Below are 20,548 nucleotides of genomic sequence, written 5' to 3' on the forward strand. Positions count from 1 at the left end.
TCAACCACAAGAACACATACACCAGCTTCACAGCATATAATCTATATATACACATGAGCCCATATCGGGGTCGTCTTCGACTCACGCTGTGCCATGGATTAATTGGGATATCTCTCGGTTAAAGTTACCGTTTAATTTGTTTTTTGTTCCATCTGCTACATATTTCTTTTGGGGGCATGTTGTTTGAACAGTGGTGCGCATATCATTCCTTAATTCCATTGTTTATTTTCTGGGTGATTGTTCAATCTGTATGGATCGTGTGCAATTATTTGGTTACTCCTATCTGAATGTGTTGCTCATGTAATGTAGAAACTGATAAGCCAATGCCATGCGTATCAGAGTGATCCACTGTTCACCGTACAAACTCAAGGCAATCAACTACAAACAAAAATTCAAGAATATTAAAAAATAGTGTACATATACTTCTAATTAAGGATACTCCACCGCCATCTAAATTACATATTCAAATACGATGTATGTCAGAAGTTGCAAAAAAGTAGAACTATGACTGTGTCTTTCTTCAAAAAAAAAAAAATTAACTCCCTCTTTGTTGTTACTTCTAACATTTATGTGTGAAGCTGAAATTTTAAACATATGTTGAGTGTGGTTAGAAGTATGTACACACAAGTTATTGAGCTTCCGGTGGCCGCCTTGTAGCGGATTGCTGGGAGATTACCCGGTAGACCGTATATTTTCCCTTCGGGTACTCAGTTTACTTTATTAAAGATATTTTGATTTCTCTCCTCATCTATGAAGATTTTTGTAGTGATATGTCAAATATGTGTTTGCTGCGTAAACGTTATGCCACTACTGGAGCAACATTACCAATGGATAAATGTTTAACTTTAGGCATTTTTTTAGGCATTTCTTGAAGACGAGTTTTCTACTCAAATTATAGAGGAAATTGCACAAACCAGCAACTCTCTGGGAAAATGTACCAGTGACTTAAACTTTGTTTTGCACAGACCAATCACTCTAGGGGTAGCTTGTGGCAAGGAGCTCTAATGACTTCATTTTGTCGTTTAACAGTTTATGGCCGTCAACGGGGAAATTGCACAAACCAGCAACGGGAAGTGATCGCGTTGGTTGCATCCGAGCTCGGTAGGCAGTGATTAGATAACCAAAATATTTCTTCATTACTATTGATTGGTCAAAAGGACCATCTTTCCAGAGATGGTTAGTCGAGTTAAGCTAAAACTACAATGGTTGTACCTAATCGCCGTCGCGCGGCCTACCACGGTCGGGGTTACTCGCATCGCTCTGCCTACTACTGGCCGCCGGAGGGGCCGGCGCCGTTGTCGAAGCACGAACGCTTCACACACTCCGCGCACCGCGCATGTCGCACATGGGACACCTCGTCCTGCCGCCTGCGGCGTTTGAGGGCCTCGGCCAGAGAGGGTCCCACAGGACTCTCCTGGCCTCCGCCGCTGCCGCAGCCGCCGCCGCTGGGCCGCCGCCTCCTCCGTCTGGGCCGCCTCCTGCAATGCCGCCATCTAGGCGTGGTAGTGGTCCCTGTCCCTAGCCACCGCCACCTCTTCGTCCCTGGCAGCGATGGCGTCCGCCAGCTTCCGGTTCTCCTGCTCGACTCGTGCGGGGGAAGGGCCCCTCCGCTGGAGCGAATCCAGGCCGGAGCACATGTACCTCCGAGCCATTCGAAGCGGCAGGGTACATCGTCGTCGGTGGCGGCGATGTTGTGGATGACGGCGTCCGCTGGTGGGGCCGCCAGCGCCGCCCGCGCCTCGCCAAGCTCGGCCCTAGCGTCGGCAATTTCCGCCCTGGCCTCCGTGAGGCGCTCACGCCCTTGCGCGCGCTCTGCCGCCTCCGCCTTCGCAACCTCTGCCTCCACCTCCGCCGCCTCCAGGTCCAGCTGCTCGGCTTGAAACGCGTCGGCGACTAGCTGCTCGACCTCTTCCCGGTGGGCTTGGCGGAACATCTGAACAACCTGATCCTAGCTACGATTGTGCTTGGCCATGGATGGATGCTAGGGCTTAGCTTGAGGTGTGCCTGTCACCCCCGCCGGTTTCACCATATATAGCCACGGCGAGGCGGGAAACAGCGTTGTCGCGCAAGTCGTTTCCCGCGCGCGAAACGCCTGCGAAACTTGCCAATGTGTTGGGCAAGTGTGGAAAGACCGTCGTCGCGCGGAAACCATTAATCGCCAGCGGCGGGCCTCGACGGGACATTAAACCGCCATTCGATGTCTCCGCATGGCGTCCGTGGGCCGACGCAAAGGGACGCAACCGGACATTTCGGCCAGTTGGAGATGCCCTAAAGGGAGCTGGAGTTTAGATGAAAACGTGCAACCAGGTCAGCTCCCCTAATTAACTAATACGCTGTTAAATACGAAGCTGATCTCTTTGGATCTGTGCAACGAAATATTAAAGTTGCTGGTATGTGTAACATTCACCCCAAGGCTTACTGGTATGTGCAATTTCCTTCAAATTATAAGACATGAAACTCTGATTCGGAGATAGGCAAGTAGGGTCCTAGAGGGCGAAAATGCCAAACGGAACCTGGGTACGCGCGCACCCAATTATGAAAAATTCAAAACAATGCTATTTAAAAGTTTCAAAAAAATATGAAGTAAATTTTTGCATGTTCACACTATGTTGATACTTACCCGTGTGCGTTTTCACGAAAAAATACCATTGTATGTGGCCTACACAAAAATGACAAAATGCAAATTTCGGATCATGTGAATAGTACAAATTCCTATTCACTATTGTCATTTGGGCATTTTGTCATTTTTGTGTAAGCCACATACAATGATAATTTTTCGTGACAACGCACACGAGTAAGTATCAACATAATATGTACATGCAAAAATTTACTACATATTTTTTTGAAACTTTGAAATACCGTTTTTTTCATTTTTTTGGAAAACTGGGTGCGCACGCACCCAGGTTCCATTCGTGCATGTCCCCTAGAGGGGCTTTATACTACCGGCAAAGTTAGGGCAACCCAAACTCAATCCTCCCATTGGTATTCGGCTTCTCTTTCCTCTCAATATTTGTGACATGTTGACCCATGGCTCACTAGGATTGATAGGATACTCATACCAACAATTTGCAACTTCTTTTCTGAAAACTCATCAAGCATGCTCAGCCTAGATAGGTTTGAGAATGGGTGACCCACCAGGAAATTAATCCCATCTGCGCATAAGTGAGCACACAGTGCACAGAAAAGACTAGTGTTGATTTATGGGGCCAGTAACAAGCCCGACTGGGGGTGGTCGGGGTGTTACAATATTGGTGGTGCATGACGGTGCAACATACACGATCTTACATGGGCCATGTTGGATTAGATTGCTCGTCCGATGATGCGAGGGGGGCATCACTGGCAGAACATCAGTTGGTGTATCAGGGTGGCTGTTTGTTATTGCGCCCACCCGTCGTTCCCGCTGCTTTGGGAAGAGTTATGACTTCCTACGGTTTATATCTGGTTTTAGCCATGTTTTTTCAGACTACTTGGACAATTCTTCTTCTTTAGAGCAAGTACAATAAGTTTTAGTCAGCTGGCTATAAGAATTAAAATATTATATTATTGCTTAGTTGGAGAAGAGAGAGAGGAGAAGAGAGAACGAGAGTGGGCTCTTATGTAAGAGTCAGCTTTAGTACGTGCTCCTAGGCACTTTGTGAGAGTGAAAGGTGGGCCCTACATTGATAAAGTACTATGTTTTTATAGCTTACTATTGTACATGTTGGTTCTAATTTGGGTATAAATGACATGGCATTTGGCTTATAGCTAGCAGTTGGCTATACTATTGGAATTGCTCTTATGAATTGCACATTCCTTTATGTTTTGCAAAAAAAGAAGTAACAGACAAGCCAGCCAGCTCGATTACTATTACATTCAAGAGTTCAGTTTCAAAGTTAGAGAGAAACTAGAGATTGAGTGAATGATTGATTCTTTATTGATGAACAGTACATGTATATATAGGTCCTGAACCGGTGCCTTACAACGTCGGTTTACATATTAGTGCCTCTTGGAACAGACATGATGTCCCTTTGGGATCGACAGCGTTTGATCAACGCTAACTGTAGGCAGTTAGCTTATAGGAAATACTAACTGCTATCTTAGCCTAAAACTGACGCTAATAACTATCTGCTTATTATTTTCTAACACTCCCCCTTGAGCAACGGTGTCTATAAAATCTCCAATGTCTTGAAATTTTCCATAGCAGTCTTGAGTGCTTGAAAATCTTGATAGTCCATAATTTTGAAAGTTTGAGAATCTCCAATCTTGTCCAAATTTATCCTCTAAAAATCCTGTGGAAAAATATAAAGAGAATATAGGAATCCGATATACCGTTGGTATAATAATTTTATCATTAAAACCTATATGAGGAATCCGTTGGAGAACTCATAAGGAAAGAGTACAATATATTATTATCGGATGATAAATAGTAAGTTCAGTCCTGGGATATTTCTCCCCCTGAACTTTGCAAATTTCTAAGTCGCCTCATACCAATGCCATGAATGCATTTTTGAAATGCAGCTGCTGGTAAAGACTTAGTGAACAAATCTGCAAGATTGTCACAAGATTTTGTTTGCAAAATATTAATTTCTCCATTTTTCTGTAATTCATGAGGAAAGAACAGCTTTGGAGCAATATGTTTTGTGATATTACTTTTAATATATCCCATATGCATTTGAGCAACACATGCAGCATTATCTTCATAGATAATAGTTGGTGATTCTAATGAACCTATACCGCATGAGGTCTGGATATGGTTAATCACTCTGCGAAGCCATACACACTCACGTGAAGCTTCATATAATGCAATTATTTCAGAGTGGTTAGTGGAAGTTGCTACTAGAGTCTGTTTAGTTGACTTCCATGAGATAGCAGTTCCACCGTATAAAAATACAAATCCAGTTTGTGATCTAGCATTATGGGGATCAGAAAGATAGCCGGCATCTGTATAGCCAGTCAAAGTCATGTCTTGATTATTCTGATAGAACAAACCAAGATCTTTGGTACCTTGTAAATACCTGAAGATATTCTTCACTCAAGCCCAATGGCGTTTTGTTGGAGCTGCACTATGTCTAGCCAGTAAATTTACTGTGAAGGCAATATCTGGCCTAGTACAATTAGCAAGGTACATTAGTGCTCCGATCGCACTAAGGTATGGAAACTCAGGTCCCAATACATCTTCGTTATCATCCCTAGGTCTAAAAGGATCCTTTTCCATATCAAGGGATCTAACGACCATGGGTGTTTTGGATGGATATGATTTATCCATATTGAAATTTTCCAAAACTTTTGAATATATGCGGGCCGAGTATTCCTAATGGAAGATGCTTAAGTTGTAAACCGAAGAAGAATTTGGTTTTAACCAAATCCTTCATCTCAAACTCTGTCATTAAATGATTGCGTGCTACAGATATATCTGCCGCGTTACCAATGATGTTGAGGTCATCAACATAAACTGAGATGATGCAAAATCCTTTTGAGGATTTCTTTATGAAAACGCATGGGCAATCATCATTATTTGAGTATCCTTTCTGAAGAAGGAACTCACTAAGCCGGTTATACCACATTTTACCCGACTGCTTTAAGCCATAGAGTGACTTTTGTAATTTTACACAATACATATTGTGATTTATGTTTGGATTAGGGATTTTAAGTCCATCAGGGACTTTCATATGAATATCTGCATCGAGTGACCCATATAGATATGCGGTCACTACATCCATTAACTGCATTGATAAATTCATTTGTACTGCCAATGATATTAAGTATCGAAACGTAATTCCACTCATTACAGGAGAATATGTATCGTCGTAGTCGATACCGGGTCTCTGCGTAAACCCTTGTGCTACTAGTCTCGCTTTATATCTCACCACCTCATTATTTTCGTTCCTTTTTCGAACGAAAACCCATTTAGCTCCCACAGGGAAGACTTTTTGAGGAGTAGGTATTACTTTAGAGAATACCTCTCTTTTATTAAGCGAGCGCAATTCTGCCTCAATTGCCTCCTTCCATTTAGGCCAATCCGAGCGCTTTAGGCACTCTTTCATAGTTTTTGGCTCTGGATCCAGTTGAAGGGTTTTAGCAATTTTAGAGGAGAAATATGTGTCGACAATTGTAGTCTTTCTATTATATGATTCTCCCGAATCGATATAGTTTATGGAAATTTCATTAGTTTCTTCAGGCACCGTGTGATTTCCCATAACAACGGAGTCTGGTTGTTTCGATGTCCTAGCATTAGAATTTTTGTGCACATTTATGCTAGGTTCTTGATGTTGAACATCATCTTGGTGTCTATCAACTTCAGGTTGATTTGCATTTACCGTCATAGATTTCCTTTGTTTCCGCGGTGACTTTGGAGAAGCCTTTTCCCTTGAGACCATATTTCTCCCCCTTTTATTTGTAATTGGGAGTTTTGAGTAGTTTTATTTGGTACCTCTACTCGTTCTGGTGCATTGACTGCAGGGATATATGATTTGGAGACACCTTTGTGATCAGTAAATGCGTCTGGCAAGTTATTTGCAAAGTGTTGCAACTCTATTATTCTCTGAACTTCAGATTCAGATTCTTTAGTACGTGGATCTAAGGATTGGATGTCTGTTACATTCCAATCTATTTCCTGGCATTCTTTGTGGTTTGTTTCTCCCCCTAATGCCGGGAAATGATCCTCATCAAAAATTGAATCAGCGTACCGGGCTGTAAACAGGTCCCCTGTTAGGGGTTCTAAATATTTTATAATTGACGGAGATTTATATCCCACATAGATTCCATTTTTTCTATGGGGGCCCATGGAGGTACGCTGCGGTGGTGATATCAGTACGTATACAGCGCAACCGAATTTTTGCAGGTGGGAAATACTTGGCTGATTGCCTCGTACTATTTGAAATGGGGAAGTTTCATGATATGCAGTTGGTCTGACTTGTATCAGATCTGCGGCGTGTAAAACCGCATGTCCCCAACAAGAGGTTGGTAAATTGCAATTCTGCAATAATGGTCTAGCAATTAATTTTACTCTTTTGATTAAAGATTCAGCCAATCCATTTTGAGTATGAACATAAGGTACAGAATGTTCTAGATGAATGCCTAAGGACATACAATAATCATTGAATGCGCGTGAACTAAATTCAGCCGCATTATCCATTCTTATTGTTTTAATCCTGTGTTCAGGATGATTTGCTCTTAATTTGATAATTTGAGTTATTAATTTGGCGAAGGCATGGTTACGTGTTGATAATAAACACACATGTGACCATCTAGTAGATGCATCAATTAGCACCATGAAGTACCTAAATGGTCCAGATAAAGGTTGTATTGGACCACATATATCTTCTTGAATTCTTTCAAGAAAATTAAGTGACTCATTTTTAACTTTGAGGTAGGATGGCCTAATAATTAATTTCCCAGTAGCACATGCAGTGCATACAAAATCTGATGACTTAGGAAATCCTTTAATTGGTAAATTATGACCAACAGAATTGCTTATAATTTTTCTCAACATACCTATTCCAGGATGACCAAGGCGATCATGCCAAGTCTTGAATTTATCAAGATTTTGAAAAATTATTTTGTACGCAACATAATGTACGGGTTTAATGTATGTAAAGTATAATCTGGAAGAAAATGAAGGGAATTTTTCAAGAGTTTGTTCCTCATATCCGTTGCTTTTTGTTAAAAGCAAATATTCTTTCTTATCCATCTTAACAGTTTTAAGATGGAAATCATTTGATCGGATATCTTTGAAACTTATAAGGGTACGTGTTGATTCAGGATACAAGAGTGCATTCGGAATTACAATAGTAGTACCCATAGGGAGTGTGAATGTGGCTCTTCCTGAACCAATTATTGCTTTGTTACTCCCGGTTACAGTCATAACATCTTCCTTTCTCTTAGTGAGAGTTTGGAAGTATTTAGTTTCCCTTAAAATTGTATTAGTGGTAGCACTATCCACTAAACATAATTCTTCTTCCATCAATTTTATTTTTCCCGTAAAATTTATTTCTCTGTTTTCTCCTTTAGGCCTACTCGCTAGGGGCAGAGCCAGTGCTGATAACGTAGAGAGAAACTAGAGATTGAGTGAATGATTGATTCTTTATTGATGAACAGTTCAGGTATATATAGGTCCTGAACCGGTGCCTTACAACATCGGTTTACATATTGGTGCCTCTTGGAACAGACATGATGTCCCTTTGGGATCGACAGCGTTTGATCAACGCTAACAGTTAGCTTATAGGAAATACTAACTGCTATCTTAGCCTAAAACTGACGCTAATAACTATCTGCTTATTATTTCCTAACAAAAGTCTTGTAGCTGGTGATTAAGTAAGTTATAGAGGAACATGGACTAACTATAGGGGGTAGGGTCGGCAATTGCCGATAAAGACAACATGGCAGCATGAATAAGATTGAAGAAAACTGGTCATCCTTTCGCCACAAACATGCCAGCTTTTTTTTTTCCTTCCCTGAAGAATTTTCCAAGACTGAGAGTAAGCATGTTCAATTAAAACAATGTAGGCATGTAAGTTTGTTTTCGTATGAGATGAATTTAGAACAGAGTTATAGCTGTGTAGATGTGATCAAACTAAGATAGCTTTGCACCAAGCTGGTTACAAATAGTTCAAAATCACAAGATAAAGCACATCAAACATTGTAAGGCATTTGCATTTTAAGGAGTGTAGTACTTTACTCTATGAGGTGATTAACACGAGGAGGGCTTTTGACAGTTCTCTTCAGAGCCTGCAAACATTAATTTTCATGATACTGACAACACATGCAAACTATGGGAATTTTATTCGGGTGGTAGCATCTGCATCTTTCTACATATACTACAACTATACTGGGAATAACTTTACTATACAAAGCTGGCACATTTTATCCATGTTGAACAAAATAAACATCTTACAAGAACCAGCGGTGATTTAACACCCAGCTCATCTTTAACTATACAAGACTTTTTGTATATATAAACTTATAGCCAGTTCTACGTTGTATCATCCTTTCACTGCATCAGCAGAAGATTATTCACAGTGGCATTCACGTTATTAGTTCTCATCAGATCCTGCAGTGAGGTTGCAAAGAGAAAGCATTAGTGCATATGCCAGCGTCTAGAGCAATTACAACAAGAGAATAGCAAAAACAGAAATATACCTCCAGAATTAGCTCATCAGGCATGTGGGGTAAAACCTCGCGTACTCTATCTACCATGGAATTAATTTGCGACGTGCTTCCATTAATTGTTCCTGCAGTAGCTCCTCGGAACCGCAAGCCAGCAGCAGAAGCACCATCAGGCCTCGAGGAAGACGCTGGAACAATTGAAGGACCAGCCATTGCATCGGGCCATAGATTCCAGGTGGCATCTGTACGCCCATAATTATCACTCACAGAAGCAAACTGTCTCATCATCATTTGAACTCCGGTAAGCCCCACAGATCTCACTGCACTGGAGGAACTGGGATCATCCATTCCAGGGCTCGACCAGGGTGGTGCCCAGCTAGAATCAAGACCAGCACCTCTGTGACAACCAAAACAAACAAATTAAGGAATCACATATTGACATCTCTGTAATCACCAGAAATGGCCAGATTATTGAGTGTAAGACTGCACTTGTCAGACTTTTCAGTGCACATGTTCACAAAGCATTTTTGGAGTTTTATACTAAGTGTCTTATTACGAGATTAGGATCACAACTTTGTTACTGCTTTAGTGGTTCTCTTCCCTTCCCTGCCAGATTTTCACTGTAATATTTTTTTATGAACATCTAGATTCAACTTCACATAAACCAGCCATTTAAGAGCAAACAGACCCCACCAGAAACTCCCATCACAGGTGTCAAACTGGCCAGTTACCACCAAGAAACTGTGGTTCTGGAACTAAAACACCATTAAGTGGCACATCATCAACAAAGGAGGTCATCCAATTACAAGACATCGCAATATCTAGCGTAAAGAGAAAGGCATCAGAATAGCAAGAACTCTCGACAACATGCTAACTTGAGGGTCAATGCAGGGATTCAAGAACCACAAAGTGCACCATTGATGTGAATGCAACTATATTTACTGAATCTTCAAGGCTAATTCCAAAAGAGTAAATTGCGCAAAACCACACATTAACAGGTTCTTATAATAACATTACCACACCATGGTTTTTAAGGCGACTGCCATAGGACACGTAGGCGATAAGGCGCCCTGGCAGCACCTTGGAAATTTGCCCGCTTTAGACGCTTAAGCGTGGACGCCTTAGCGCTTAGTCGCCCACTTAAACGTCAGAGCGGGTGTAGAACGCCTTAGGACGTCTTACCGCCTTAAAAGCCATGACCACACCTTTTGGAATTTTTCCAAAGAACTAAAATTTATGTACTAATTATTCATAGAACCCCAAATCAGACAATTAAGGGTAATCCTGACAGAGTCAGTGCCTAGGTGTGCTCACAAGGACACAAACACTACTAAGGTGAACACGAAACCTCCCTCCATGTCTATTTTTAATGTGATCCATTAGAATCCACGGATGCCTCTTCTGATCTTGGAGCAATCGAAACAATCCACAGGCCACCACCGCCCCACCTTGCCCTGCTTCCGCTCTCAGACACAGCGTCTGTGGGCCTCGTTCTTTCACTAAAGTGCCTGACACCTGTCATGGCGTTGCTCAACTCTCCACTGACATCGATTCAGATGTCTTGAGCATGCCCCGGTGTCAAGACTCCTCAGGCTCTCGTGTGAGCTTGACAAATGATCCACCGGTAGGCTAAGGCCAAGCGCTCGTGGCGCCAGGGGTTCAAATGTGTTGTCATCCCGTGCACCACGCATGGCTGTGATGTTACCATGCACACCACGCGCAGCTGCCCTCCAGCTCACGCACCTAGGGCTAGGTCACTTGCACTGGAGCTCTGCATGTCGGAACTGGTTACTGCTGCAGATAATAGAACACTCCTAAGGGACAGAGATTTGGTGCACATGGGCAAACGTGCACCAAATTAGGATGACAATCATTTTTCAAAGTTTTAAAAATTATGAAAAAAAATTAGGATGTAGCCAGTAATGTATCTCACAAACGTGCAAATTTTCAATTGGAAAAAATGTGTAGTTTGGGCAACACAAAAATGACAGTCACTTTGTCATTTTTGTGTACCTTAGAATACAGAATATTTGAAACGGAGATTTTGCTAGTGTGATATATCATTGCTACTTTCGGAATTTTGTTTAATAATTTTTTGAAACCTGTAAATATAAATTTTCGAATTTTCTAATATGCCGAGGAGCACTGGTGCTCGAGAGCCAAAATAACTTTCCAACTCCTAAGTTTTTTTATGCATACCTCCAAACAGCATCTGAAGGATTCTGCTGTTCAACAGGATGTTCATGACCAGGAACCCTCTGCTGATTTAACCCCATATTTAGCTGTTCCGCAATTAGCTGAACGTTTGCTACCTCTGTCGTTGCAGACCTAGTATGCCCTTGAGATGAAAGAAAGAGTGGCCTTCGACAAGTTGGACAAGAGTAACCCTCCATTAATCCTTGATCCAACCTAACCATGGCAAAAAAAACTTCATGAGAAAATATAAAAGAAGACAATGCAATTTGTGCTAGACACATTTCATGGTGAGAGGTTGGAGCTCTTAATATAATGTACTGCACATATTAACAGTAGGGGCCTCTGACATGATTTATTAGAAGGTGAATTTCCCCCTGATTTCTCCGTATACACTGCTAAGTAATATCAAAGGAACTCCTCCTTTATAGAAAGTTCCACTCAACATCAAAATCATGAGTTCAGGACACTACATACTAGTCCCCTAAATTAATTTGGAACACATGGGATCAGTAACCAATTGAAATGGACATATGGAAGTTATAATGACAACTACAGCCTTTGCTTCAAAGATTATTTACAGGAAAACACAAGCTATGAACTGAACCAAAGATTATCAAGCATCAACTGCAAACAGTAAAAGCACTTCAGGGCATACCAAGATCGCAAGCAAGGTAGATGAAATAGATGGTTGCAGGACAACTTTTTAGCTCGAGCCATTGGTCCCTATGAGTTGCAGCAGAACCAACGAAAAATTCAGATAAACAAACAGTAAAGGACAGCAATGCTTCTCCAAATCTAGAAAAGTATTTACCCGGCAGATGGCACACTCATCATCATATGTGCAGATTTCATCATATGTAGCATCTGGAAGTGCTCCATCCAGCGAACGAAGCGCCTTTCTTAACTTGATGTACGTCTTGATCCTTTTCAAAAATGAAATTACAAGAGCCTGTATATGTTAAAAGAACACATCAGTATGTAACTTCATTATAATCCCTTAGTTTATCAACAGTTGCCAATAGGTGCCGTCTGCCTTACACGCAAGTTCAATATGAGAACTGCATCAATCAGGTGAAACGCCATACCACGGAGCCAAAAGATCATCGAATAATGACCAAGTGACATCAACAAGCTCATCAAGTCAATGACGAAACCAAAATTCCTGATAACTTTGCCTCTCCACTCAGAAAAGGATCCTGAAGGTACAAAACATGATTACATCCTGGTGGCAAGATGGAAAGGGTTCAAGAAGAGTATGGGCAGGGACTTAGTAGCCTTGCTCCTGAAACACTGACAGATGATAACGAGCAGCTTACATATAGACCAAACCAATATAACTGGTGTCTATATGTGACTGAAAAACTTCTGTTTTTGTAACTCTCAGGTTAAGAAGTGTCATTTTGGCCACTGGAATGTTCCTTTCTTGACAACCAAATTTAATTGACATATGGTTGTACTTGTACAATCTAATAAAACTAAAATACTACAAAACTAACTTTTAGACAGATATATACATAGCATTTTGATGGATAATCCAGATATTCAAAGTTAAAAAGTTTGAATGCAAGCATGGATGTCACCTATTTTGCCACATGTACTATTTGTGTTCCTCTCTATGTTCACTACCATCAGGAAATAACCATACAAGTTGTAGACCATATTTGCTTAGTTACACTTCTCCAGTCATTTGATGATTTTTGGATGAAGACGGGTCTGATGATTTTAGCTCATTTGTCTAACTTAAGAGAAAAATAAACATAAAAACATTTTGTTACAGGGTTTAGTTATTACAGTCATAGAAGTTAGTGTTTCTCTTGATTATCCTTGATTGATGAGCAGACTTGGACATTTTGTGGAAAACTCTGCTTGTTTCTCTACACCAAACTGATATTTATCCATTTTTGTGCTTCAGGTTTGGCACAGTTTAGGATAAATTTGGTACAGCCTTGTGCAAGAAGCTTCATGAAATTGCCTGGCGAGTTTCTCATGTAGCGGTTGTTCGCAATAAAGTAAGTGATGATTAATGGATTTGCATAGACGTATGTCCTACAATTCTTGTATAATGACTCAAATGTCAGCAAATAGATTGCTGCAGTATTGTTGTCGAGTGTACAATTAAGCTCTGACTCTGCCATGTTTCTTGTCATGTAAATTTAATGGACATAATCTTATGGCATTGCAGACTAATTCTGTTGCCGAGGAAATTGAAAGATGTAAATCTTACACGCACAACATTAGAGTTGTGTATCAATGAGGGGTTAGCTGATGGAAAAAAGTAGCTTATCACCTGCTGCTTGTTTATAAGTCTTCTGGAAATCCAGATAGTCCACACCACTGTCCATCAGATGTCGCTGCCAAATGTCAAACAACTGAAATCCATGCACCATGATAGACTGCACAGAAAAAAGAAATATTTGAGAAAAGTCATGAAGAGAGATTCAGAAGTATTAACTATGTGCAGATAAATATTCATGAGGTTTCTTGTTGTTTCAGAGCAACAACGGTGCAGAAAATAGAAGTCAAGGACTGATAAATATTCCTCACATTTTGGGTCCAATTACCTGCAATGACTCAAAGGCAATACTAAGTGGCTCAAAGAACATAAGCCAAAATAACTTAGAATTGCATGCCCTGCAGAACCCTACACAAAGCTTCATCCTGTACAAGTTAGATGAAAAACTAGTGAGTTTGCTTTAACAGAAACAGCATCATATTTCTGCTGTGAGCAGAGTTTGTTGCATTGCACAAGCGGAAGCGCCTAACATATATAGTACAAGGACCAAAGGACACATACAAATTCTAGACCAATAGAAGAAGACCATAATACTCATACCAACACAGTAGCAGCATTTGATGATATACGACGCTAAAAACAAATAAACAGCAGAAGTGGAGTTCTTGATAGCACTGTCGTAATGTGGAATCTCAAAATCTATCGAATCAAGCTAAAGAGAAGCTATGGGAAAAAGAACTCCGGGGAAAGCAGGACAGCAAAGAGGCATCATGAAGACCTCTATGATCAATGACCATTCGAACAGAAAGACGCCGCGATCATCCAGAAGAAAGAACAGACCAGGACGAAAAACAAAGGTTGAATGGCCAAAGTTTTTATGGACTCTATCGCATGGACCAACACAAGAGCATTGGACAGGATGAACGTAACAGAAGCAAATTCAACGACCGAACTGACTTGAGGGGGTACTAGCTAGAAGTAGCAGCAGCCAGCGAGCACTTAACCAAAATAGCACACACCGGTCAGCACAACGGCTACTCAGACCAACACCACCGATCCAACAGCAGTAGTGGCCAAGCGCTAAATTGTTCATGAAGCGGAGTAAAGCAGCAGCGTGTAACAGAGCAGATCACAAATCTGTGCAAAGAACCTGCAACTGCATATCCGTTCATGGGACGGCAGTTGCAGCCAGGTCACAACCTGGGAGGCCAATGGCGCTGGATGAAGAATACCAGTGCAGAGCAGATCAGGGCAGCAGCCGCTGATACATGTGATTGCCACAAGCCTGCAAAAGGTAGAAGCAGCAACACACCACAGCCAACACAAGCTGCAAGCAGAGGTGACTAGGGGCGATGTGAGAGGATGCTAAAGAACCGATTTAGTCGAAGACCGGATCCAGCGACAGGAAGCCTTGCTAGAAAGCAAGGTCAACGATGATAATGCCAGGTTGGTGGCTGGCAGCCTGGCGGTGCCAGACAGAAGCCGCCGCAGATCTACACCAGCAACAATGACTTAAGGATACCAACAAGAAAAAAAAAACATAATCATAATACATTTAGGAAATCAGGTAAACTCATCTCCAATAATACCTAAATTATGCTATGAAGTATGAAGCTTGATTCATGCTGACTAACCAGGGAATATTACCATAGTAGATCAGTCGAAAGAACAAACAACAATGCAGAATATACACGAAGATATTTTGATGGAGTTGCTGAGGGTGACGCATTGAGGCGCTCAAGACGTTCTCTGGCCAATGATTGGAACATCTGGATGTGACATGCATTTCAGTTAATATGCTAAGTAGAATCTCAATAGTTGATGTAGCTTCACACAGTACCTTCAGTGAACAAAGAAGGACCAACCAAGTTGACCAAAGGATTATTTGTTGAGAATTAGGAGGCACAACCAATGGGAGAAAAGTTCCCTGCAACAAAAGATCGAGCACCAAGCACATAAATAAATAAATTGCAGATAACACAAGGTAGATTACTGCTTGTGTCACTCACAACTAGACTTTTTGCAGTTCGCAAGAAATAAACACTTCACACAGTTAGGAGCAAACGATATTGGACTCTACACAAGACTACTTAACACGTTGCCACATCCGTTTCGTTGCATGTGGGTTCCACCGGTCAGTGTAATGGGTTGCATCAACCCCACATGTGCTTCTGGCTCCTCTCATCTCCTCTCTTTACCCCAAATCTATTCCATAACCCATTGACACACCACCAAGCCCTCATGGAGCTGCCCCCTTCTTGTTCTCCTCCAAGTCACTTCGCACGATCCCTCAAAGCCCCTTCCAGAGAAAGTTGGTGCACCCCAGCTCCAAATATCTCGCGGTCCTGCACGCTGGCCCAAACAGCAGCAACGTGGGAACAAGGATGTAGGTTCACTGCACATGGACAGAGTTGACAAGGGCATGGAAGCGGAGCGGTGAGGTTCAAGATGACGGATCATCCACGATGTCCTCGACCGACACACGAACAGAACATGATGCTGCCACTCTCCTCTGCCCTCGCCAAGCTCTCTCCCTCACTAGTATTCTAGACGCATGGCCTCCATCATGCCCTCAACCGACACATGAACAGGACATGATGCTGCCACTCTCCTCTGCCCTCGCCAAGAAGCTCTCTCCCTCACTAGTGTTCTAGACGCACGGCCTGCTACTTATTTTTCTTTTCCCATTGTGGGTGTGTTTCTTCGTTTTTTGTTGTACCTCAGCGGTCCTACACACTGATCCAAACAACATCCCCAGCTGGGAAGAAGGAAGTAAGGTTGCTGACATGGATGGAGTCAACAAGGGAATCGAAGCGGTCTGGTGCAGCTGAAGATGACGGATTCATCGAGGTTGACCACGACAAAGCAAGACATGGACAAGCCTTCACACCATCACTCTCCTCTGTCCTCGCCTTAGGAGCTCTCTACATCACTAGTCTGCAGACACATGGTCTCCCTCATGCGGTCCTGCTACCTTTTTCTTTTCTCACTGTACTTAAGTGTGTGTTTCTTTGCTTTTATTTTCACCACCCTCTCGGTCTTCTTTGTTGCTTCAGCCATGTGTTGAAACCAAGAAACGCCATGCGAGCAGCCAAGGAGCAAGTCCTCCAAAGAGACAGGCTGGGCTTCAAGGTTGCTGCACAGGCTACTACTTAAGACCAGACCTTGAGGTGTGGAATTGATTTACTATTCTGGGCCGATCTTCACAGCACTTCATCCATCTTGTTTAAGGCATCTCACCGGCACATGGGTTGCAGACAAAGTAGACTCTGAACCTTTCAGTTCAGCACACAGAAACCAATCTTGTAGACCACAACTCAAATAGCAGAACGAAGAGTTTCCTCCAAAACTTAAAGGTATTTATCAAGATTCCCTCAAAACCCAATAACAGTTTATCTGCTATGAAGCATGCATCACGCTTAATTAACTTACCGTTACATGGCGCATGCAGCTATTCATATAATATCAGTTGGACAAAATTCCATCTAATGACTAGAATAACAAGAAATAAAAACTCAACTAAGACCCCGATATCTATTTGATAGACAAGTCTTCTAAGTCTCTGCAGTTATTTCTTATTTGTGCTTGATTTTGTCACGTCTGGTTCGTGGTCCATCCACAGGCCTTCATGCACGTATAGTCGCCATAAGTGGCTGTATAGTCGCGAGTCGCTGTGATTTTTGGAAAACGACTCGGCGACTATACAGCAACTATTCAGCGACTAAAAAACCATGATACAAGCACGATAATAGTTGAATGGAAGAAGCTCATGAAATAAGGAGAGGGGGATAATTATTACCTTATAAATTACATAGTTAATGATGTGTTCCAGCACTTTTCTAGTCTCTGAAGAAGTTAACTGAACAAAAAATAAAGTCTGCATAGGATAAAAAAAAAATAGATGTAAGTCTGACTGCTGTAGTAGAAAAATAAGAAGTTGAACATGTTGAACTTATAGCCGAGTAGCAGCACGCAAAAATATTCTGCACTACTAGAAATCGCTAATTAATAAATTTGAATGCTAAGGTAATACGTTTCAGCTTAATTTATGGAAGGCGCTAAGAGAAGATGCAGATAGCCAGATAGCAACAATTACAGAGTTATTCTGCTTCCAAAGAATGATGGTCTGTTTGTTTACTTTTCCTGTTATTCGAAACAATGAGTGGATGGGCAATACTAAGTAGAATCTCTTTCTTTTTTTTTTGTAATCAGAGTAACAGTCTAAACTTGATTGATATCTCTCGGAGGAAAACATTCGATCGAACCATTGGCTAGTACTACCAAGTATCAGCATCCATCCATGCGGTAAATGAATTGAGGACGAATGGTGAGATGACAAGGTTATCTATAGAGAAATATTGACCCGCGGCAAAATGGCAGCTAGAGGAGCACGAATATTACGAGGTTGCAAAAAATCAGGCAGGTCGCTAATGCAATTAGTGAGCAGAGCCCGCAGCCCACGTCGAGGAGATTGATCAATCGGCTACACCAACCGCCATGCGGGATTAGGCGCAATCACCTTGAGGGCTATGACGATGAGGAGGAAGAGGTGCGCGGCGAGATTCGCTAGCAGCGCGACGGTGACGTGCGAGCGCAGCAGGGTGTGGAGCGAGTCCCCGGCGGCGGCGGCGGCATCCCCGTCGAGGAGGGAGGCGGCCCACCACTGCAGCGCGGCGGCGCTTGCGGCCGTGGAGGCGGCGGCGACGTAGAGGCAGTTGACGGCCATGCGTGGCGCTGGCGCATGGGCCGGGCGCTCTGGGGCGGAACCCTAGGCCTGGGCGGCGCTGGGGGTCGGGGAATCGGAGGGGGTCGGGGGAATAGGACGCCGGCCGGCTTTATTCGCGCGGGGCGGGGGCGGGGGCGGGGGCGGAGGAGAGGAGGGGGAAGGGGGGGGAGGCGAGGCGACCACAAACCAAGGGAAGGGAAGACGGGAGCGACGCACGCGAGGCCGTGGTGACGGGAAGGGGGAGCAAAGATTATTCGTTGGAAGCCATGGATAGATTAGCTTGGACTAGACTAATTCCTAGGACCGAGTTTTTTATTTTATTTGATATAATACAATGGGGTGCGCGTATTAGCCCTTGGTAGTAGTAGATATTGCGTTACGGTCTAGGACAGGCCTTTTGGGATTGTTTTGTTCGAGGATATTAGATGAGAGGATAAGTAGAGGTGTGTTTTCGCAAAATTGGTGTTTCTGGAACGGGGGGATTTATCTGTACGGCCGCGTGCTGGGGCTGCGCGGGACGGTGCGGGTGGTTTACGCCAGGTGGGGCCGGCTCGTCGGTGATTACCGGAAAGAGTGGGTTAGGTGGGCGTGAGAGGCTGAGAGCCCGTCAGGAGCAGAAGCAGACGGTGGGTGACGGCCCGTGGCGGTGGTGTCGCGACCCGGACGGCCGCCCCCGGCCTGGCTCGGTCGTCTGGTCCTGCACCGACGCGATGCGGTCGCATCCTGCGGCTGCAGGTGGGCGGAGCCCTGGTGTTTACTGGCGTGTTCACAAAAGGAAATAAATCAATCGTAAGAAGCACATTCACGAGAGATGTCTAGTTAAACAGTTAGTGTAAAGTGCACAAGTATTTAAACAATACCCGATTTATTTTTTTAAACATCTTGCATTGTATATATACCTTTATACATGATTTAACTTTACCGACTAGGCAAGTTCAATTTTATATACTCCTTCCGATTCATATTAATTATCACTACATTTAGATATATTTTAGTTCTACATACATCCATATAAGCGACAAGTAATACGAATCTTAGGGAGTACTAGCAAGTGTTGGCGCGTCGGCACGCCGCACCCGTGTGAGGGAGGGAATTCAATATATTGATGACATTGCGAACAAAAATTCATCTATCAAATGAAGACTAACTGGTGGTGCTAATTTATATTTAAACTCGCTTACATAGTTCATAGGATTATCCTACTTAAAGAGTACATTATACATTATAGATCCTACTTTGTCCATAACAGGACGTACTTTCCATGACTAAATTTTAACACAGAACATAAAGTAGCAAATTAGAACGGATGGTCATCTTGTTGCCTTGTCCTAGAATTGTGAGCATCTTTGGAGTACAAAATAGTTACTTCTTTGGATGCTAAGAACAGAATGGTGAGTCCTTGGTTGACACAGGGAGGCATGTACTGCTCTTATATTTGAAGTGGCTGACAATTCACCGCTTCGTCAAATATAGTATCAGGAAACTAACACAGCAAGGTGCACATACTATGCCATTGAAACACCAGAGATGTTTTATGTACAGACTAAGTGCAGTAACTCAAACAAAATTATGCATTTTGAGACATAGTAAATTATACCTCATTCTTAGGATCTAATGCCGGGATCCAGGGCCAGGCCGGCAAAATCCGGGGCCTGTGCGACATTTTAAAATGGGACCTAATTCACTACATAAATATAAAATATTATCTTATATTTAATGGTTTTGATGCATTTAAACTCTTTGGATTTTAAAAATTAGGAAAATACTTTCGTCCGGGAAAAGGTGTTGTATTAGAGGGGAAAAAAGAAGGACCAATCAATCAAAATAGAGAAAATCACGGTAACGCACTTCGAACTTGCAACCTCCTACTGAACAATCAATCAGGTGAGATCAGAGAACCAGTTGAGCTAGGTTGATTTCCTCATTAAGATCTGACGTAGTTGAATATTATCTATATATAAAAAGGCCAACTTAGAAATTATGGGCCTCCGAAAATTTGGGACCCTGTGCGGCCGCACGGGCCGCACTCCCGTGGGCCCGGGCCTGCCGGGATCATACTATCTCTGTAAAGTACTCAGCTTGTACTGTGCGTGAGAGATAGAATGAGAGAGAGGGGCGGTGTACCTTCTTCCTTCGAGGAGGAACCTACCGACGTCGACATGATGGCGACGGCGGTGGCGTGAGCGAGAGGTGGCGGAGCTTCCCGTCGGCACGCGGTACAACCCTAGATCGGTAAGGATGTCAGTAGGGTGAGCAGCGCGTCGATCAACCTCGTACCGCGTGCATCCAGCCCCCACATGTCTTTATAG

At 42.8% G+C, this 20,548-nt stretch overlaps 1 protein-coding gene across 1 annotated transcript; it reads right to left on the minus strand.

Annotated features, from left to right (window-relative positions):
* Positions 1–8,698: 8,698 nt before the first annotated feature.
* LOC124670031 (E3 ubiquitin protein ligase RIN2-like) lies at positions 8,699–18,239 on the minus strand. The gene is made up of 12 exons (XM_047206546.1): positions 18,033–18,239; positions 17,313–17,390; positions 15,354–15,440; positions 15,161–15,282; positions 13,842–13,938; positions 13,568–13,673; positions 12,319–12,476; positions 12,092–12,229; positions 11,936–12,003; positions 11,284–11,493; positions 9,118–9,481; positions 8,699–9,028 (listed from the first exon to the last, which is right to left on the minus strand). Exons 1-12 carry the CDS (start codon positions 18,237–18,239, stop codon positions 8,969–8,971), a joined length of 1,695 nt encoding a protein of 564 aa, XP_047062502.1. The 3' UTR covers positions 8,699–8,968.
* Positions 18,240–20,548: the final 2,309 nt, after the last annotated feature.

Source organism: Lolium rigidum, chromosome 7, assembly GCF_022539505.1.
Source record: "Lolium rigidum isolate FL_2022 chromosome 7, APGP_CSIRO_Lrig_0.1, whole genome shotgun sequence".
Classification (NCBI taxonomy): Eukaryota; Viridiplantae; Streptophyta; class Magnoliopsida; order Poales; family Poaceae; genus Lolium; species Lolium rigidum.

Bases quoted from the DNA above. Each gene is read 5' to 3' on its own strand.
- LOC124670031 (XM_047206546.1), bottom strand. From the start codon at position 18,239: ATGGCCGTCAACTGCCTCTACGTCGCCGCCGCCTCCACGGCCGCAAGC. The intron at 11,494-11,935 runs GTATGCCCTGAA...TGCCATGGTTAG, and splicing joins CTACCTTGCTTGCGATCTTG to GTTGGATCAAGGATTAATGG. The intron at 9,482-11,283 runs GTATGCATAAAA...TGGTTGTCACAG, and splicing joins CCTTCAGATGCTGTTTGGAG to AGGTGCTGGTCTTGATTCTA.